Source organism: Vulpes vulpes, chromosome 15 (genome assembly GCF_048418805.1).
Source record: "Vulpes vulpes isolate BD-2025 chromosome 15, VulVul3, whole genome shotgun sequence".
Classification (NCBI taxonomy): Eukaryota; Metazoa; Chordata; class Mammalia; order Carnivora; family Canidae; genus Vulpes; species Vulpes vulpes.
Window position 1 is genome coordinate 49,049,280 of NC_132794.1, and position 22,589 is coordinate 49,071,868.

The 22,589-nt window shown below is 39.2% G+C and overlaps 1 protein-coding gene across 14 annotated transcripts in view; it reads left to right on the forward strand.

Annotated features, from left to right (window-relative positions):
- The window catches only part of GANC (glucosidase alpha, neutral C), an 80,299-nt gene that overhangs the window by 12,608 nt on the left and 45,102 nt on the right, over nucleotides 1–22,589 (forward strand). For all 14 annotated transcript variants that reach the window (XR_011997357.1, XR_011997359.1, XR_011997358.1 and 11 more), the window contains 5 exons: nucleotides 9,608–9,735; nucleotides 14,605–14,787; nucleotides 17,168–17,213; nucleotides 20,416–20,482; nucleotides 21,870–21,966. Coding sequence is in view for 11 of the 14 variants with exons in the window: in XM_072738374.1 (XP_072594475.1) it covers nucleotides 9,608–9,735; nucleotides 14,605–14,787; nucleotides 17,168–17,213; nucleotides 20,416–20,482; nucleotides 21,870–21,966 (521 nt within the window). In the remaining 3 variants the exon portion in view is untranslated. The remainder of the gene's footprint in view (nucleotides 1–9,607; nucleotides 9,736–14,604; nucleotides 14,788–17,167; nucleotides 17,214–20,415; nucleotides 20,483–21,869; nucleotides 21,967–22,589) is intronic.

A 22,589-nucleotide genomic window follows, 5' to 3' on the forward strand; every position in this document is an offset into this window, starting at 1 on the left:
TAATTCTGCCAATCCATGAGCATGGAATATTTTTCCATCTCTTTGTGTCTTCCTCAATTTCTTTCAGAAGTGTTCTATAGTTTTTAGGGTATAGATCTTTTACCTCTTTGGTTAGGTTTATTCCTAGGTATCTTATGCTTTTGGGTGCAATTGTAAATGGGATTGACTCCTTAATTTCTCTTTCTTCAGTCTTATTGTTAGTGTATAGAAATGCCATTGATTTCTGGGCATTGATTTTGTATCCTGCCACGCTACCAAATTGCTGTATGAGTTCTAGCAATCTTGGGGTGGAGGCTTTTGGGTTTTCTATGTAGAGTATCATGTCATCGGCGAAGAGGGAGAGTTTGACTTCTTCTTTGCCAATTTGAATGCCTTTAATGTCTTTTTGTTGTCTGATTGCTGAGGCGAGGACTTCCAGAACTATGTTGAACAGCAGTGGTGAGAGTGGACATCCCTGTCTTGTTCCTGATCTTAGGGGAAAGGCTCCCAGTGCTTCCCCATTGAGAATGATATTTGCTGTGGGCTTTTCGTAAATGGCTTTTAAGATGTCGAGGAAAGTTCCCTCTATCCCAACACTCTGAAGGGTTTTGATCAGGAATGGATGCTGTATTTTGTCAAATGCTTTCTCTGCATCTAATGAGAGTATCATATGGTTCTTGGTTTTTCTCTTGCTGATATGATGAATCACATTGATGGTTTTACGAGTGTTGAACCAGCCTTGTGTCCCAGGGATAAATCCTACTTGGTCATGGTGAATAATTTTCTTAATGTGTTGTTGGATCCTATTGGCTAGTATCTTGTTGAGAATTTTTGCATCCATGTTCATCAGGGATATTGGTCTGTAATTCTCCTTTTTGGTGGGGTCTTTGTCTGGTTTCGGAATTAAGGTGATGCTGGCCTCATAGAACGAATTTGGAAGTACTCCATCTCTTTCTATCTTTCCAAACAGCTTTAGTAGAATAGGTATGATTTCTTCTTTAAACGTTTGATAGAATTCCCCTGGGAAGCCATCTGGCCCTGGACTCTTGTGTCTTGGGAGGTTTTTGATGACTGCTTCAATTTCCTCCCTGGTTATTGGCCTGTTCAGGTTTTCTATTTCTTCCTGCTCCAGTTTTGGTAGTTTGTGGCTTTCCAGGAAAGCGTCCATTTCTTCTAGATTTCCTAATTTATTGGCGTACAGCTGTTCATAATATGTTTTTAAAATCGTTTGTATTTCCTTGGTGTTGGTAGTGATGTCCCCTTTCTCATTCATGATTTTATTAATTTGAGTCTTCTCTCTCTTCTTTTTAATAAGGTTGGCTAATGGTTTATCTATCTTATTAATTCTTTCAAAGAACCAACTCCTGGTTCTGTTGATCTGTTCCACAGTTCTTTTGGTCTCGATATCATTGAGTTCTGCTCGAATTTTAATTAACTGTCTTCTTCTGCTGGGGGTGGGGTCTATTTGTTGCTTTTTCTCTAGTTCCTTTATGTGTAAGGTGAGCTTTTGAATTTGAGATCTTTCCAGTTTTTGAATGGATGCTTGTATTGCGATGTATTTCCCCCTCAGGACTGCTTTTGCTGCATCCCAAAGATTTTGAACGGTTGTATCTTCATTCTCATTAGTTTCCATGAATCTTTTTAATTCTTCTTTAATTTCCTGGTTGACCTTTTCATCTTTTAGCAGGATGGTCCTTAACCTCCACGTGTTTGTGGTCCTTCCATACTTCTTGTTGTGATTAAGTTCTAATTTCAAGGCATTATGGTCTGAGAATATACAGGGGACTATCCCGATCTTTTGGTATCGGTTCAGACCCGATTTGTGACCCAGTATGTGGTCTATTCTGGAGAAAGTTCCATGTGCACTTGAGAAGAATGTGTATTCAGTTGAGTTTGGATGTAAAGTTCTGTAGATATCTGTGAAATCCATCTGGTCCAGTGTATCATTTAAAGCTCTCGTTTCTTTGGAGATGTTGTGCTTAGAAGACCTATCCAGGGTAGAAAGAGCTAGATTGAAGTCACCAAGTATAAGTGTATTATTATCAAGGTATTTCTTGAGTTTGGTTATTAATTGGTTTAAATATTTGGCAGCTCCCACATTCGGGGCATATATATTGAGGATTGTTAAGTCCTCTTGTTGGATAGATCCTTTGAGTATGAGATAGTGTCCCTCTTCATCTCTCACTATAGTCTTTGGGGTAAATTTTAATTTATCTGATATAAGGATGGCAACCCCTACTTTCTTTTGAGGACCATGTGAATGGTAAATGGTTCTCCAACCTTTTATTTTCAGGTTGTAGGTGTCCTTCTGTCTAAAATGAGTCTCTTGTAGACAGCAAATAGATGGGTCCTGCTTTTTTATCCAGTCTGAAACCCTGCGCCTTTTGATGGGGTCATTAAGCCCATTCACGTTCAGAGTTACTATTGATAGATATGAGTTTAGTGTCATCATATCTATTCAGTCCTTGTTTTTGTGGATTGTTCCACTGAACTTCTTCTTAAAGGGGAATTTTAAGAGTCCTCCTTAAAATTTCTTGCAGAGCTGGTTTGGAGGTTACATATTCTTTCAGTTCCTGCCTGTCTTGGAAGCTCTTTATCTCTCCTTCCATTTTGAATGAAAGCCTTGCTGGGTAAAGTATTCTTGGTTGCATGTTCTTTTCATTTAGGACCCTGAATATATCCTGCCAGCCCTTTCTGGCCTGCCAGGTCTCTGTGGAGAGGTCTGCTGTTACCCTAATATTCCTCCCCATAAAAGTCAGGGACTTTTTTTCTCTTGCTGCTTTAAGGATCTTCTCCTTATCTTTGGAATTTGCAAGCTTCACTATTAAATGTCAAGGTGTTGAACGGTTTTTGTTGATTTTAGGGGGGGAATCTCTCTATTTCCTGGATCTGAATGCCTGTTTCCCTTCCCAGATTAGGAAAGTTTTCAGCTAGGATTTGTTCAAATACATATTCTGGCCCTCTGTCCCTTTCGGCGCCCTCAGGAACCCCAATTAAACATAGGTTTTTCTTCCTCAGGCTGTCATTTATTTCCCTTAATCTATCCTCATGATCTTTTAATTGCTTGTCTCTTTTTTCCTCAGTTTCCCTCTTTGCCATCAACTTGTCTTCTATGTCACTCACTCGTTCTTCCACCTCGTTAACCCTCGTCGTTAGGACTTCTAGCTTGGATTGCATCTCATTTAATTGATTTTTAATTTCTGCCTGATTGGATCTAAATTCTGCAGTCATGAAGTCTCTTGAGTCCTTTATGGTTTTTTCTAGAGCCACCAGTAGCTGTAAAATAGTGCTTCTGAATTGGCTTTCTGACATTGAATTGTAATCCATATTTTGTAACTCTGTGGGAGAGTGGGCTGTTTCTGATTTTTTTTTTTGAGGTGAGGTTTTCCTTCTAGTCATTTTGCTCAGTGCAGAGTGGCCAAAAACAAGTTGTATTGGGAAAAGGAGAAAAAGAGAGAGAAGGAAAGAAAAGAGAAAGAGAAAAAAGAGAAAGAAGAAAAAAAAAGGGGGGGGAAAGAGAAGAAAAAGAAAGAAAGGAGAAAAAAGAAAAAAAAAGGGGGGTGGGGGAAGCAATCAGAAATCAAGAAGAAAGAGAGAGGAAAAAAAAAGCACAAAACAAAACAGAAAAAAACAAAAACAAAACAAAACAAAAAAAAAAAACGGGGGAGTATCTTCCGATTCTGTATACTTTAAGTCCCTTGACTTCCCCTGGACCTGGTCCGTCTCGCTGGTCTTCTGGGGGAGGGGCCTGCTGTGCTGATTCTCAGGTGTTAGCACTTGGGGGAGGTGCTCTGCCCCTGCCTGGTGCAGGGCTCAGTGGGGGTTGTTCACCCCGTGAGGCCCCGGGAGTAAGCCCCAGTGGCGGGGGCAGCTCTGGGACCCTGGAGTCAGCCCCCGCAGTAGCTCCGGGGCTCTCCGTCTGCAGGGCCTGGAGGCTCCGGGGCGGGGCCGCTGATCTGCTCAGTTCCAGGCAGGAGCGTCCTCGCTGTCCTGGGCCCTCCTGGCCTCTGCCTGTCCCTGGGGGAGGCCGGATCCTGGGCTGTGTCCCGGCGCCCTGTGCTCCGGAGCCTGCGCTGTTGGATTCGCGCTCCCAGCGGTGCAGCCCCCTCCGCGGAGCCGCCGCCCGAGCCCCTCCGAGCTGTTCCCGGAGCCCCGCAGCTCCCTCTGCGGAGCCGCCGCCCGAGCCCCTCCGAGCTGCTCCGGGTCCCGCCGAGCGCTGCAGCCCTTAGGGAGCTCGGCGCATCTCCCGGGCGCAGTTCCTCTGTTACTGTCCCCGGGAGCCCGAGGGCATCCCCGCCTTTCTGGGGATCCTGCTCCAATTCCCCGGAGGCCTTTCCGCGGGGAAGGTCGGTGCAGCTCCTGCTCCTCCGGGATGGGGCTCTCCTGTCCTGGGGACACTCGCCCCGGCCTCAGCCCGGCTCCTCGCGGGGCCCCTCCCCCTTGGAGGCCTTTTGTTCCTTTATTTCTTTTTCCCAGTCTTCCTACCTTGATAGAAGCACGAACTCTTCTCACTGTAGCGTTCCAGCTGGTCTCTCTTTAAATCTCAGGCCGAATTCGTAGATTTTCAGGATGATTGGAAGGTTTTCTAGGTAATTTGTTGAGGACAGGTGACTTGGAGACCCTGCTCTGCCGCCGTCTTGCCCCTCCCCCCTCTGGTCATTGTTAATAGTCCCTTCTCTTGTTCTCCCACAGCACTTACAGAACACTTTATGTTTCGTCTCTAAATTGAGATTTCCCTCTAAGCATTTAGTAATCTTTTTCACAGCACGTCATAATATTAGATGCCAAATAAATGTTAGTTGAATTTGAGAGAGCAATGGAAATATAGGTCTCACTTAGGAGACAATACATAATCTAACAGGATTTCAGCTTTATTTGTATTTGAGCACGTTTTTAAATCTTAGAATTCTGAATGACCTGAAGTAATTAAATTTACAAAAGAACATTAAACATGTAAGGGATGATTACAGTATGATTGGGGTGGGGGATGGTTGATGCTGGCCAAACAGTATAAACTTCCAGCTGTACATAAAATGAGTAAGTTCTGGGGATTCTCCTGTACAGCATAGTGATTTTAACTAATAATACTTAAAGTTACTAAAAGGGTAGGTCTTAAATGCTCTTATCACAAAAAAAGAAATGATAATTAAGTGATATAATGCAGTTGTTGGCTAATGCTATAGTGGTGATCATTTTTGCAATATATAAGTATCAGATCAACCTGAAATTTGTACATTTTAAATTTGTACAATGTTACACATTAATTATATCTTTTTTTATAACAAATTTATTTTTTATTGGTGTTCAATTTGCCAACATACAGAATAACACCCAGTGCTAATCCCATCAAGTGCCCCCCTCAGTGCCCGTCACCCATTCACCCCCACCCCCCGCCCTCCTCCCCTTCCACCACCCCTAGTTCGTTTCCCAGAGTTAGGAGTCTTTATGTTCCGTCTCTCTTCCTGATATTTCCCACACATTTCTTCTCCCTTCTTTTATATTCCCTTTCACTATTATTTATATTCCCCAAATGAATGAGAACATATAACGTTTGTCCTCCGATTGACTTACTTCACTCAGCATAATACCCTCTAGTTCCATCCATGTTGAAGCAAATGGTGGGTATTTGTCATTTCTAATGGCTGAGTAATATTCCGTTGTATACATAGACCACATCTTCTTTATCCATTCATCTTTCGATGGACACCGAGGCTCCTTCCACAGTTTGGCTATTGTGGACATTGCTGCTAGAAACATCGGGGTGCAGGTGTCCCGGCGTTTCATTGCATCTGTATCTTTGGGGTAAATCCCCAACAGTGCAATTGCTGGGTCGTAGGGCAGGTCTATTTTTAACTCTTTGAAGAACCTCCACACAGTTTTCCAGAGTGGCTGCACCAGTTCACATTCCCACCAACAGTGCAAGAGGGTTCCCTTTTCTCCGCATCCTCTCCAACATTTGTTGTTTCCTGCCTTGTTAATTTTCCCCATTCTCACTGGTGTGAGGTGGGATCTCATTGTGGTTTTGATTTGTATTTCCCTGATGGCAAGTGATGCAGAGCATTTTCTCATGTGCATGTTGGCCATATCTGTGTCTTCCTCTGTGAGATTTCTGTTCATGTCTTTTGCCCATTTCATGATTGGATTGTTTGTTTCTTTGGTGTTGAGTTTAATAAGTTCTTTATTTAAAAAAAAATAAGTTCTTTATAGATCTTGGAAACTAGCCCTTTATCTGATACGTCATTTGCAAATATCTTTTCCCATTCTGTAGGTTGTCTTTTAGTTTTGTTGGCTGTATCCTTTGCTGCAAAAGCTTCTTTTTTAAAAAAAAAAAATGTGCAAAAGCTTCTGATCTTGATGAAGTCCCAATAGTTCATTTTTGCTTTTGTTTCTTTTGCCTTTGTGGATGTATCTTGCAAGAAGTTACTGTGGCCAAGTTCAAAAAGGGTGTTGCCTGTGTTCTCCTCTAGGATTTTGATGGAATCTTGTCTCACATTTAGATCTTTCATCCATTTTGAGTTTATCTTTGTGTATGGGGAAAGAGAGTGGTCTAGTTTCATTCTTCTACAAGTGGATGTCCAATTTTCCCAGCACCATTTATTGAAGAGACTGTCTTTCTTCCAATGGATAGTATCTTAATAAAGCTAGAAAAAGGGACACCTGGGTGGCTCAGTGGTTGAGCATCTGCCTTCAGCTCAGGGTGTGATCCCGGGGTCCTGGGATCGAGTTCTACATCGGGCTCCCTCCATGGAGCCTGCTTCTCCCTCGGCCTATGTCTCTGCTTCTCTCTGTGTCTCTCATGAATAAATAAATAAAATCTTTTTTAAAAAAAGCTAGAAAAAATAATTACTCTATGCTCACTACTATTCTACTATAACCCTACCTTAAGAATTATCTGTAAAACAGTCACAGCCACTGTACTTTTTACCTGGTCACTCTTAAGTGTCATGTCACTGCTTAAGTGCCCTGACTACTTTCATATATTTCCAAAAGGCAAAGTTCCAGTGAAATCATTATTTTACGTGCTGTGATAGTCTCCCTGCTTCCTATCTTACTTACACCACATTGTATCCATTCTACACCATGTTACACAGCCTGCTCAGTTTACCCTTTCATTTAACAGATTTTTTTTTAAAGATTTTATTTATTTATTCATAGAGACACAGAGAGAGAGACAGAGGCAGAGACACAGGCAGAGGGAGAAGCAGGCATCATACAGAGAGCCTGACATGGGATCCAGGGTCTCCAGGATCACGCCCTGGGCTGCAGGTGGCGCTAAACAGCTGCGCCACCGAGGCTGCCCATTTTACAGGTGTTAAATGGGATGCCTGCGTGGCTCAGCAGTTGAGCATCTGTCTTTGGCTCAGGGCATGATCCAGGGTCCTGTGATGGAGTCCGGCATCAGGCTTCCTGCAGGGAGCCTGTTTTTCCCTCTGCCTATGTCTCTGCCTCTCTCTCTATGTCTCTCGTGAATGAATAAATAAAATCTTAAAAAAAAAAAAAAAGATGTTACATAACAATTACATGTACCCAATTGTAACCAGAATTCAGCATCACATGAAGGATTTAATGAAGAATCTGGCAACAACCACTACTATATGGCACAGCATGTTGAAAACTGTCAAAATATTTCTCTAAGCATTTTTTGAGAAAGACTAGCTCTGTGTTGGAATTGCTTGCTATCACTCAGAATTCTAAATAACGTGATTTGGGCACCTCGCCTAACATTGGCAGGTGATACTTCATGCTTTTAGGTCCTTTATTTGGTAGGGAGAGTTGGTAATGTGAATGATAAAGTAAATGATATTTTTGTAAGATAAGCATGGAGGTTTGGAAGCATGGGCACATTTGACCCCTTTTTAAAACTGCTCATTAGAGTAGATCAAAGGGAAACAATAGATTAGAAAAGCAAATTCTCGGGTGTATCCCCAGTACCATACCTTAAGAATCAGTAGAGTATACAATGGAATATTACTCAGCAATTAGAAATGACAAATACCCACCATTTGCTTCAACGTGGATGGAACTGGAGGGTATTATGCTGAGTGAAATAAGTCAATCAGAGAAGGACAAACAGTGTATGTTCTCATTCATTTGGGGAATATGAATAATAGTGAAAGGGAATATAAAGGAAGGGAAAAGAAATGTTGGGAAATATCAGGAAGGGAGACAGAACATAAAGACTCCTAACTCGGGGAAACGAACTAGGGGTGGTGGAAGGGGAGGAGGGCGGGTGTTGGAGGGGAATGGGTGACGGCACTGAGGTGGACACTTGACGGGATGAGCACTGGGTGTTTTTCTGTATGTTGGTAAATTGAACACCAATAAAAATTAAAAAAAAATAAAATAAAAAAATAAAAAATAAATAAATAAAAAGAATCAGTAGAGTAATAGAATGTTCTATACGCCAGGTGCCCATTGAAATTTCTAAGGAATTGGAGAAGGCACTGAAAAATGGGCAGGCTCATTAAAACACCCAAAGACTCCAGAATACCTATGAGGAGAAAATTTGTCATACTGAAACTAAGATACTACTTTTAGTATAGTGGACTTTTCCACTATTCTCAAGTAAACTGGATTTTTCTAACTACATGACAAATGGAAGACAAAAGCCCTTGGGATCCTAGGTACTTTTTATTAAAGATCCACATCTGATTCTAATGTATATATGAGTTATAATAAAGATGACTGCATATTAAATAATGCATATTTCTCTGACCTAGATGCCTCATTTTGTAACCTATAGCTAACCACTTCTATTCTCTTGAGGTTTGGTTTGTTTTATTTATCAAATTCTATATTCTCTATAATTCTATGTTGTTTCCATGCCCCACTGTAGACAGAATTTTACCTAAGTTCCTCAGCTTCTTAAGAAAGCTGAGAATATCCCAACCTCTTGAGAAAGTTCCCCAGACCTTATTCCCAGGTATACGGGAAATGCCTTGATTTTAGTACAGCAAGCCACAATCATCTATCCTAGGGAACCCCAAAGACCACTATTTTTTTTCTCTATTCCTTTCCATTCTATGGCTCATTATCCTTCATCTTTCATTCTGCTGGAATCCGGTTGCCCTAGTTTTAACACCAAACTCTTAAGATATCTGTAGTTTTGTCGTATATACAAGGGGCCATAGGTCCCAGCTTTCCAAAAACAGTTTCAGTTTATGCCCATCCTTCAGTACAATTATTAATAGAAACCTCTTTCATCCTTAAAGGTCCTGGTATAGACAATTATATGTTTGCCTAGCCATAGAACATAGAAGGTATTTCTTGCTCTACCACAGGTATAGACAAGTAAGTATATACAAAGATTGGGGAGCTTTTTCTTTTTTTTAAAGATTTTATTTATTCATGAGACACAGGCAGAGGGAGAAGCAGGCTCCATACAGGGAGCCCAACGTGGCACTTGATCCTGGGACTCCAGGACTCCCTGGGCTGAAGGCAGGCACTAAACCACTGAGCCACCCAGGGATCCCCGATGGGGGAGCTTTTTCCTTCGTGATTCCCATTGTCCTCCAGTTTATATGGCCTATAATAATTCAAACATAGTTTCTAATTATTGCAATTTGACTGTAGAACTGACCGTCACTGGGTAATAACCTCTTGAAACTAATCTCTTGTCTGTTCCCAGGTTCCTCTACTGGCCGAAGTTTATGGTATAGAGGGAAATATTTTCAGGCTTAAAATAAATGAAGAAACTCCCCTGAAACCCAGGTATGAAGTTCCTGATGTCCTCACAATCAAGCCCAGCACTGTAAGGTAAGCCAGGGAACAAGAGATCTTGCACATGCCCCCAATATGGTCTTTCATTAAACTTTGAGTAGCAGATTTTATGTGTGCCTCCTGTTTTTTCTAGTCAAAGCTACCATCATTTGCAGAGTTTGTTTTCAGTTATTTGGGGATATATTTATCCATTTTGTATGTTATCCATTTTGTTTTCTCTTCCTCCACCATCTGATTTATTGGCACTTATAAATGGGGAGAGGCAGAGCTTTTGATTCCTGCTGTCCTTCTCACAAAGAAAAGGATTCATTAACCAGACATTGGGAATAAATAGAAGCAGAGCTATTTAATTTACTCAGATTAGCAGCAGGACTCCAGAGATCTAATACACTAGCCAAACTCCCGTGCTTACCATAATTTATACAGTTAGGCTGACTCACTTTTAATTAAGGGTAGTCTCAGAAGTCTAACATGTAATTTGACTTAGAGTCAGAGATAAATTAATAATCAGTGTCAAGGTGAAAAAAAATCTTTGGGGATTAAAAAACATTTTTGATATACTTACAGCATCTTCTTTAGTTCTCAGCATATCTTTCAGTGATATTTCAACTTGGTTCTGCCTGTTAATTCTTGTTATTGTTTTATATTATTTCACTAAGGGTAGATAAGATTATGCCAGATGCTTTTATTTTCACTATATCATTATAATAGTTTTATGTAGATAATTTTTCATAAAAATTTAATAGTCAAAAGATTATAAGGAGAAACTATTTCGATTATAGTAGAATCACCATAAATTCAAAATAGGTCTCTATTCATTGAGCTGCTAGTATGCCAAGGACTTAGGAAACAAGAAGTAAAAAGAGACTGTTTTCAAGGCTTTGCAGTTTGCATGCACATTTGTGTTTATGCTTGTGTGTGTTGGGGGGGAGGGTGTGTACTTGGTCACAATATATTATTTTTTACTATCCTGGAGGATTCAGTTTACTGGTAGATTCTTTAACATTTTTACATCTATGTTCTTAAGTAAAATTCATCTGTACTTTTTCTTTCTCTGTGTTATTTTTACTGTGTTTTAGGGTCAGGGTGATAACTACTTTGTGTAATAAATATGGCATATTCTGCTTCTATTCCAACCTCTTTCTAGAGGGCCTGTGGCTACTGTAGTAACTAGAAAGCTGAAAACCACATTCTTCCATCTCCCATATTCCCATGGCATCTAGTTTCTGGTATAATTCAGGTTCTACCAATCAGGTGCACTTACAGGGATCTTGATTTAAGAACTCAGCTTCCCATTTTGCTAGTGTGGATTTGGCAGATATAGAATGTCTCTAGAGGCACACTAGTTAGGGAAGTAATTTCCTAATCTCTGGAGCTAACGTGGCATGATCTTGGAGCCCAGCAGTTGCCTTGGTGTCTTCTTTTCCAGCTTCCTGATTCTAGCTGCAATAGAAGTTCCATTGACCATACAGTTATGTAGTGTTGTTCTAGGGGTCATTACTATTACCTCAACACTTCCCATGATGTTGTAAGCTCCCAATTCCCCCATTTTAAGTTACTTATTTTCTACTTAAATAGCCAGAGTTTTTTCTTTAATCTACAGTTGACTCTTAGTTGATAGTTTTTAGTATCAGAAGTGAGTATAAGCAACAAACCCTCCAGGATGGGAATATGAGATTGGTTAGATGATTTGGCTGGATTTGAAGGTAGCAAAGGCCTGGTTACCATTATAGGATGGGATATTAATGTTAAGGACTGAATTGTGCCCCCCCCCCCACCTAAACTCATTTGTTGAAGCCCTAACCTCCTTTTTTGTTTTTCTTTTTTGTATATTTTTTATTGGAGTTAGATTTGCCAACATATAGTATAACACCTAGTGCTCATTCTGTCAAGTGCCCCCCTCAGTGCCCATCACCCAGTCACCCCATCCCCCCACCCACCTCCACTTCCACTACCCCTTGTTCACTTCCCAGAGTTAGGAGTTTCTCATGTTTTGTTACCCTCTCTGATTTTTCCCACTCATTTTCTCTCCTTTCCCCTTTAATCCCTTTCACTATTTTTTTATATTCCCCAAATGAATGAAAGAAACCATATAATGTATGTCCTTCTCCGATTGACTTACTTCACTCAGCATAATACCTTCCAGTTCCATCCATGTAGAAGCAGATGGTGGGTATTCATCATTTCTAATGGCTGAATAATATTCCATTGTATATATAGACCACATCTTCTTTATCTGTTCATCTTTCGATGGACACTGAGGGTCCTTCCACAGTTTGGCTATTGTGAACATTGCTGCTATGAATATTGGGGTGCAGGTGTCTCGGCTTTTCACTGCATCTGTATCTTTGGGGTAAATCCGCAGGAGAAGCCCTAACCTCCTGTACCTCAGAATGTGACTATATTTAGAGGTAGGGCCTTCGAAGAGGCAACTGAGTTAAAATGAGGTCATTAGGGTAGACTCTAATATTATATGACTTGTGTCCTATAAGAAGAGGAGATTAGGACACAAGTAACACAGACAGAGGGATGACTGTGTGAGGATGTAACAAGAAGATGGCCATCTGAAAGCCAAGGAGAAAGGTCTCGGAAGAAACCAAACCCACTGACACTTTGATCTTGAACTTCCAGCCTGTAGAATTTTGAGAAAATAAATTTCTGTAGTTTAAGCTACCCAGGGTGGTATTTGTTGTGGCAGACCTAGCAAACTAATACAACTAGCAGTAAACCACAGCATTCCATGGCAGAGTTACTTAAATTACTACCTGTGGTCAACTAAAATAAAGCACATATTGAAAGTATGGCCCCTGCAGACCAAGAAATAGGGGCATAGAATAGCACAATTATCAAAGAACTCAAAACTCTGAAGTGGCCTATTACTAACTTCACTGAAGAACTTAAAGAAAGCAAAGTACAGTATCAGGTTTTGAATTCTTAGTTCAGGCATTCTCAGAAACCAAATATGTTTTTATGACAGTCCTAAAAGTCTCTCACATCTGTTGTAGCTATCCTTATAGCTGAAAATCAGGTACAGAGTTTGAGTCCGTGATTTGCTGACTTAGACCATGAGTTTAATTCACAGCCTCATCAGTTCTGAGAATTTAGGGCACTGACTGGGAAAAGGGAAAATTAAAAAGCAACATTTGGGAAGACTTGAATAACTGAGTACCTAAACCTCAGAATTCCACCGAGCTTCCTATTCCAGCAGAAGCAGCTCCTTTTCCTCTAATAAAGCTGATCCTACCTGACTTGGACACCCTGTGTTGACCTCACCTAAGATATATTTTGCAAGGGGATTCCAGGACTTCTTGTGCCTCAACCTACCATCCTTCATTGCTGCTAAACTCACCATCGGAAACCATCATGACTACAGAGCTAATTACAGTCAAACCTTTATACCTGAAGAATTTCAAGATTTTTTGCTGGCAAAAGTCCTGGGAATATGGATGGAAATGATTTCTGAGAGATTCCTAGACGGAAGGAAGGAACATAATTTTAGGACCACATTAAATTTATTGACATGGGTACATGTACCAGAGAATCTAGATTTGATATGCTAGCTTGGACAGCTGCAAGTGGGTCTAATTATTGCTTGGCTGGTTAATTATAATCTATATTCATCTATGGGCTCTGCTGAATGAAGTTGAGATACCAGAAATTCCTTGGCACAGAGTAGAAAGACTTAGGATATCCATAGACTTAGAAAGGTAAAGATATTGACGTGGATATATCATATGCAACAGCTCATCTAGCCCCTAATTTTGTTCTCCAAGAGGATCCAAAGGATACTCCCTTCATTAAGAAATATATTGGTGAGGGAACACTTGGAAAGCACTATACTCAATGAATGTCTTTTGTGAGCTAGAAATAATGGTGGGAAATGATGCTATCAAAATGGGCTCCCTGATTTCAGTGGAGATGATGAAACTCCAGGTGGCAGAATGAAAGTAGCAGCATTTAGTTGTTAGAGACAAGGTGAAGATGTTTCCATAATGTACAGCAGGGCATGTATGGTACCCAAAATGGTTTAACCCTCAAGTCAGTGAACAATGTATCCAAGGTCCCCTGGACTGGAATAGATGCACTAAAGTCCTACTTGATAGAACAATCAAAAGAACTCCATTTAGGTTTGATGAACAGTGAGATACAACCTCTCACAAAAATCCAGACAGTTTCTAGAACCCAGGCATCTTTCTTGAAGGGGACGCCTAGAATCCATGGAGAAGGACTTCATAAGGATATAATAACATAAAATATCCCCCCTCACCTTCCCTAAAGAGGCAGGTGACCATTTACCAGGGTGACTATGCACCAGAGAAAGAAATATCTAGACCTCTCAGGGAATGTAAGTGCTGCCTCTGAGCTTACATAATTCCTGGGGATCCAGAATATTCTAACAGTCTACCTGTCAAATCAAGGACTGATGAGAGTCAGGAGAGATTCTATCTCACTGTGGACTCAGTGGATCAAAATCCAACCTATGTTATTTCCTTAGTTTTTGAGTGTACGGTTGGGATGAGAGAAAAAAGCAAAGTGTTTAGTGCAACAAAGTGTTACTAGACTGTCCAGACCAGGATAATAATGATGCTAGCTAACATTTATTGAGTGCTTATTATGTGCCAGGCTCTGCCAAGTACTTTGCACATATGATCTCATTTAATTCTCCCTGAGAGCTCTATTTGTTCTTGCTTTTATTAGTTCTACTTTACAGATGAGGAAACTGAGAACTGGGTAGACTGATTAATTTGACTCAATCTCACGACCCTGAGATCATGATCTGAGCTGAAATCAAGAGCCAGACACTTAAACTGACTGAGCCATCCAGGCACCCCATTTACACACTAATTTGAATTGAGAATCACATTGAGCCGTCACCTGTTTTTCTCTTCTTACTTTGTTTTCTAGGCTGATTTCATGCTCAGGGGATGCAGGTAGTCTGGTATTGGCAGATGGAAAAGGAGATCTGAAGTGTCGTATCACAGCAAACCCATTCAAGATAGATTTGGTGTCTGAAGAAGAGATTGTGATGAGCATAAACTCCCTGAACCAATTGTACTTTGAGCACCTGCAGATTCCTCTCAAGCAAAGGTATTTTTGCACATTACTTGACATGTAAACGACTTTAGAAAACCAGATTGTGATTACTAATTGCCTAAATAGTTGTTATATCACCATGGAAAATTGGTTCGCCATATTTGCTGGAATATTGTTATGAAGTCTTTCATCTTTTCGCCTGTGCAAGTAAATGCAAGCTTGATGACAAGAATAATTCCTAGACATTTGCAACTCAATACTCTTAACACATCCTGTGTCTTTAACTGATGGCATTCTCTACTCTCTATACTCTTAAAAAACACTCTGTTGAGACTTGATAAATGTTAACGTGAATTGATTTGCCTTCAGAATTTCACTTTATCCCCTTGTAATAACTTGAGTTATCCTACACTTGAATAGTTGTCCAAGAATTTTCAGAAAACAATTTTTTATTCAAAGCTGTTTATGTGGAGACGCCTGGGTGGCTCAGTGGTTGAGCATCTGACTTTAGCTCAGGTCATGATCTCAGGGTACTGGGGTCGAGCACCATGGGGGCCCTGTACTCATTGGGGAGTCTCTTTCTCCTTCGCCCTCTGCCCCTCCCCCAGTCGTTTTCTCTCTCTCTCTCTCTCTCTCTCTTTCTCTCTTTCTCTCTTTCTCTCTCTCTCATAAATAAATAAAATCTTTTTTTTAAAAAAAGAAAAGAAACAAAGAATGGCAGAAAACTTCTCTAACCTGGTGAAAGAAATAAATATCCAAGTCCACAAAGTACAGAGCCCAAGTAAGATGAACCCAAAGAGACCCACCTCAAGACACATTACAGTGGAAGAATCAATAGTTAAATATGAAAGAATCTTATAAGCAGCAAGGGAACCCCCTAAACTTGATAGGGCAGAAGGGAATGACGCTATATATTCAAAGTGCTGATAGGAGAAAAACTTAGAACTAAGAATACTTTATATGGCAAGGTTATCCCTTAGAATTGAGGGAGAAATAAGGGGTTTCCCAAATAAGCAAAAGCCAAAGGAGTTCATCAATATGAAACCAGCCTTCTGAGAAATGTTAAAGGGACTTCCTTAAATGGAAAAGAAAAGTCCATAACTAGAAATAAGAAAATTATAAAAGAAAAAAGTCTCACTGGTAAAGGTAAACGTAATAAAGGCAGCAGTTCAACCACCTGCACAGCTTGTACAGGGCAAAAGGACAAAAGTAATGGGGCATCTGGGTGGCTCAGTTGGTTTAAACATCTGCCTTCAGCTCAGGTCATGAACCCCATGTTGGGTTCCCTGCTCAGCAGGGAGCCTGCTTCTCACTCTCTTTCTCAAATACATAAGATCTTTAAGGGGAAAAAAAAAACAAAAGTAGTAAAACTATCTAGATCTACAATAATTAAATCAAGGGATACACAATAAGATGTAAAATACAACATCCAAAACATAAAACATGGTGTGAGAGGAGTAAAAATGTAGTGCATTTAGAATATGCTTGAACTTAAGTGACCAGACTCTAAAACAAAGACTATAACAAGAAACAAAGAAGGCCATTATATAGGATAAAGGGAAAGATCCAACAAGAAATGACACATTAGACCAGATGAACTTTTTATACCCACATACATGTACATAAACAGACATTCCATCCAAAAACAGCAGAATATAGTCTTTTCAAGTACACATAGAACATAGTCCAAATTAAATCTGTAGATCTAACCTATTAAGCCACAAGACAAGTCTCAGTAAATTTAAGAAGGTTGAAATCATTATTAAGAATATTTTCCGGCTACAACGTTAGGAAGCTAGGTATAAAGTATAAGAAGAAAACTGGAAAAAAAACACATTCCAGTTTTTAAAATCCTATTTTATTAAATTCATATAAATCAATGGATTGATAGGGCAGCTAAAGTAAAAACTTTGAGACTTCATCAGAGCATTGTCATGAGGCAGGAAAGTCTTTTCTAAAATTTTAGATTGATAAAAATTTTAAGTGTATAAGGCCCCGTATTAAGAATGAGAAATGAGCACTCAAATCCAACTGTACATGAAAGAATAAGTTGTCACAATCATTTTGGAAGAGAGTGTGTTATGTTGCTCTATTCTAGGGTAACATTGGGTGAGGGCAGCTTGTTCTACTTTGCTTGCTTATATCTTGTTTAAATAATGTATTATATATTACATGTACTACATGTATAATAAAAAAACTGGTAAAGTTTTCAAAGGTAAACGAAATTCAAATATATCTACATTTTAATAAATCAAGCTATTAGATTAATGTTCATCACAAATGTTCAATTTCATAGTTATTTTGGTAATGACATTTTTAATAAGTTAAGATATAATTTACAGCATCTCAAAAGTTAGAAATTAAAATCTTTATCACTGAACAAAATTCTGTCAGTCTTCCCATGAGTGAAACATCTTTATTTATATTAAAACAGATCTACCAAAGAAAATAAGGAGGACACATCAGTTGATGCTTCTCAGGTAATTTAGACTGACCAATTTTTTTCTTAATTTCACCATCATTATCATGATATGGAATATAATAATTCTATTCTTCCCAGATGGGTACTTGATAATACTCTACTACATATAAATTGGGCCATGTATCTCTTTTGCTCACCTTGCAATCTCGTTAATTCTTTCATTCATCTACTCATGTGTTCATTCATTCATAAAACAGTTAATTCCTGAGTGCCTGCTTTTATTCCAGCTCAAAAAATTATGCTAGGCAAAGAGAATCGGCAGTGAATAAAACAAATCCCAACCTATCCTCATGAATCTTAGAATCTAATGGGAAAGATTGACATTAAGTACAAGCATGAGGAGTGTTGCAAAGAGTGCTATAGGAGAATATAACAAGGAAGTTGACTAAGATGAGGGTCAGGATAGACTTCCTGAAGGAAATGATTTTCCAACTAAAACTGATGCACGAGGATACAATAGCTAGTCAAAAAGTGGGAAAAGAATATTTCAGATAGAGGAAATTTCATTTTCAAAGACCTTAAGGTAGGAAGGAACACATCTGAAAAATTTTTTAAAACATACATACTTTTTAGTGGGTGAAAAAAAAAGCAAAGGAAAAGGTATTGTATAACAAGGCCAGAGAGATAAGCAGGGCAATTCTGTGAAAAGCCTTATAATAATTCTCTTATCCAGTAACTATTGTTGCATATTTCCTATATGCCAGGCACTGTTCAAGGAATTGGTAATATATCTTGAATAAATCAAAGTCCCCCATTGCTGTAGAGCTGGCATTCTTCTATGTCTTGTTACGGTTTTTGGGCTTTAACCTAAGGGCAAAGGAAAACTATGGAAAGGCTATAATCAACAGAGATATATGTGGCCTGATGCCTGTTTTTAAAAGATTATTTTAGCTGAATTATGGATAATGGGCATTCCAGAAATCTTCTCTTCATCCAAAGCCATGTGCATCTTTGAAAGATCTCTGACAGTAGGTATGGCCACCAGGAATGGTGAAAAAAATATTTCCAGAGCAAGGACATGCCTCCTTCCTCTTGGAACTGACCCATGCTGATGAATATGAGAGAGAATATTTCCCCCTTTTTCAAGTAGAGAAGGACAACTAAGACATAGCCTTACAGTTTTGTGATCTGTCCAATCAGCTTTGGGGAGACCTCTAATTAGATAGCTTAGATAGTGGTTTTGCATCATAGATGCAAGAATCTGATGAAAGCTAATGAACCATTTCTGTAGAACAGAATTTTCACACTGTTTGAAGAAGTTCACAAACTCTAAAGCCCATCCATAGACCCCAGGATAATAGTCCCTACATTAAGAATTTAGATGTGATTTAAACACCCCGGCATATAGAGGCTGACTTTACAGAAGCTTATAATTATGAAGAAACCACCTAGAAATGAACAAGGGGCTCATTTTTTAAAAGAAACATGTATTTCATGCACACGCACACAATTTCTAGAAAACATTTTCATTCTACTAGAGAGAAAGAATGAAACTAGTAAAACCAAGAAAGGAAACTTGTAAAGCTGAGAAAATTTATTAGCTCTACATCAAAGATTGTGAACCTGACCACTCTTGACTCTGAAGTAGTTTGGCTAATCGAAGCAAGGTGAGGAAGTACCCATCTCATCCAAAATGTTTGATTTTTGACCTGAGTTATTTGATTCTAAATATTTTGCCTTACATAGTTTGCAAGAAAAAAAAAGAATTAAAAAAATCTGACATATATAAAGACTGCATTTTAATTTTTTTTATTTTAAATATTTTTTTTTTTGAGAGAGTGTGTATGAGAGAGAGATCATGAGCAGGGGGTAGGGGTAGAGGGAGAAGCATATACCTCACTGAGCAGGGAGCCCAATGCAGGACTCTATCCCAGGACCTTGGGACCATGACCTGAACCAAAGGCAGACGCTTGACCAACTGAGCCACCCCAGACACCAGAATGCATTTTTCAAAGTGTTTTCACATCATTCTGGACTGTGTAAAGATAGTTATGTCAAACGGCGAGCAGTTCCTCAAAAAATTCAACATATAATTACAATATGGTCCAGCAATTTCATTTATGGATATATATCTAAAAGGAAAAGCAGAGATTCGAACAAATATTTGTATACTTGTGTTCTTAGCAGCATCATTCACAGTAGCCAAAAGGTAATAGCAGTCCAGCAATCCAAGAGTCAGATGAATGTACAAACAAAATGTAGTATATACATACAGTGGAATATTATTTCACTTTTAAAAGGAAGGAAATTCTGACATATGCTACAAAATGGATGAATCATGAAGACATTATATGAGGTGAAATAAGCCAGTTACAAAAGGATAAATACTACATGATTCCAGTTATATGAAATATTTGCAGTAGTCAGATTTGTACAGACAGAAAGTAGAATGATTGTTGCCATGAGCTGAGGGAGGAAGGTATGGGGAGTTATTGTTTGATGGGTATGGAGATGCAGGGGCACCTGGGTGGCTCAGTTGGTTAAGTGTCTGCCTTTGGTTCAGGTCATGATCCTGGGGTCCTAGGATCGAGCCCCACATCAGGCTCCCTGCTCCATAGGGAGTCTGCCTCTCCCTCTCTCTCTGCTGCCTGCCCCCCTTCTTGTGCTCACTTGCTCCCCCACCCTCTTTCTCTCTCTGTCAAATAAATAGAGTCATTTTTAAAAAATGGGTATGAAGATTCAGTTTGGAAAGATGTAAAAGTTCTGGAGATGGATGGTGATAATGGTTTACAACAATGTGAATGTACTTAATGTCATTTAATAATAACATTTATATAATTTTAAAATGATAAAAATGAAAAAAAAGGGTAGGGAGCCTCTGGCTGAATCAGTCAGTAGATCATGTGACTCCTTATCTCGGAGTCATGAGTTCAAGCCCCACATTGGGCGTAGAGATTACTTTAAAAATAAATAAAATGGTTAAAATGGAAGATTGTTAAAATGATAGATTTTATGTTATGTCTGTTCTACCACAATAAAAAATTATTTTCATGTCAGCTACAATTCATAAGGAGGATGATTACTGGCATTTATATGGAACACAGATCAAATTTGTCAAATATACTGACATCATAAGCAGGTCTTTTAAAAGACTCATTTTCTTAGTCTAATTTTTTAACAATCAAACAAAATGTGCTATTGTGGCAGCCATTCAATATTATAATGTATAAACTCAATTTGCTCCTCTTTTGTGCCACCAGGAAGACCAAGAGGATCTAGGCCTGTGGGAGGAGAAATTTGGAAAATTTGTGGATGTCAAAGTTAATGGTAACATTGAAATTGGTATAGTATTGAAGCAGATCTTGCCAAAATGGCTAAATATCAGTACCTAACATCCCTTGACCCTTGGTATCCAAACAAGTGATTTCTGTAAGGGGAACAGAAATTTCAGATTTGGGGCCTCTATTCTTCAATAATGCTTTGCTACAGAACAATAGTGAGTATGTACCTTTTGTGGGGAATGTAAGAGAAGGATAGGCCTCATGCAGTTTATGGTCTCATGTTAGGGGTATAGGGCACAGTACCCTGCTGGTACTACTCAGTATATCAGACAGCCACGCATTCCACATTTTCTTTTTTTTTTTTTTTTTGAGAGTCAAGTGATGAGAAACGAAGTTCTAGAGCTCATCAGCTCCAACATTGCAAGCCATTGGTTCTCAACCTTTTCTAGACCTCCTCATGAGTATCACATGCCCATCTGTGACATTTCTCACTAGACCTAGTGATGGGGGTGGGGGGTGGGGAGGTGGAGTTTGTCTCTTTAGCATATACTGTTCAGATACTTGGAGCTTATAGAGTTGGAAAAAATATTTTCCTCTTCCCTCCTACCAGTAGGATAACAGATCCTAACTCCTTGAGAATTTCTGTTCTAGCATCTATATCTATAGGCTAGTATAATGATCAGGACTGACAACATGCCCAAAATTTATAAGTAGAAGAGCCATCAGGCTTTCCTTTCTGTAACACCATAATCTATTTTACCTTCTCTATAGCACCCCCTTTCCATAAATTCCTTTAAATAAAGACCATTTCATGTCAAATACTCTTACCTAAGAGTAGATTTAAGTCTGCTCTTTCTCCTAGTTACTTGCATTTTTACCATATCTCTAAAATAATTGTTAAATAAAGGACGTTGTCTTTGGTTTAAAAAAAACTTATATATCTACAATCACAGGGAAGAGGTATTTTGAAGAGCCCTCCTGATGCCCTTGACATTATACTCCCTATATGCAATAAGAATAAACAATCATAGAAGATACCCAGTCTTTTATCTAGTGAAGATTAAAATTGTTCAATACCCTTTATTTCCTAATGCAAAGAAATATGCCATACATTCTAGGAAAGTTTAGGAAAAAATCTAAAACCTCATAGCCATATTTTACACATAGAAAGGAGATTTACTATAAATGAGGACACAGAGAGTTTCAGCACATAGCTAAGGAAACACTAATAAGTGACCAGAACTTTGCCTTTTGCATGTTTGTATCCCCACAGTACCTGAATGTCACATCTTACAGAAAGGGCACACCAATGACTGATCAAGGCAAGTTGAGGTCTCTCAAGCCCTGTCTAGTCATCTTGCTATGCTTATAGGTAACTGAGTCTCCCTAATTGTCCCACAGAAAAGCAAAACTCAGTATCCTGGTCCCTATAGGTCCTGCCTCCATTGGTTTGGATTTCTCCTTGCATGGATTTGAGCATCTCTACGGGATCCCACAACATGCAGAATCACACCAACTTAAAAATACTAGGTAAAGTGAAAACAAAAATTCTTATACGACACTCTGGTTTCTGGACTAGAAAAGTTTGAAGGAAAAATATGTGAGATGTCTGAGCCTGGACCACTATGTGCCTGGCCTCTTCCTCCTTGATATTGTTTATAGATCTTTAAGAACTTTAAGAGCAGTGGTTTTCAATTTTTATCTTATTTTTTTGGCAAGAATTTGAGAATTATAAAAACTGTAATGCTGACCTAAAATACACAGAGGAAGTAAAAATATGGAACTATTGTGATTGAAATAGTTCAATCCCACCTCCCTGGGTTTTGCTTTTACCTCTCAAGGCCTCTGTGTGGAATTTAGGAGAATACACTGAAAATCACTGACCTAGAAAAAGGCTTTTACCAAAAAAGGACAGTAAGCCAGAGAATGGAAAGAGGTGGCATCTCGTCACCTTTGATTTCCTCAGGGAAATCACTTCAAACTATGCTATTGACAAGTAAATGCCAGAGGCATCATTCTAAGAGGAAACAAGATCAAAGAGAAACAGAATCTGATCAAGTTTGCTGTGTTCAGATGCTATTTACACAACATGTCAATAGGTGGGCATAGTAACAAGTGAATCACAAAACTGTACTGCTCACATACCAAGCCAC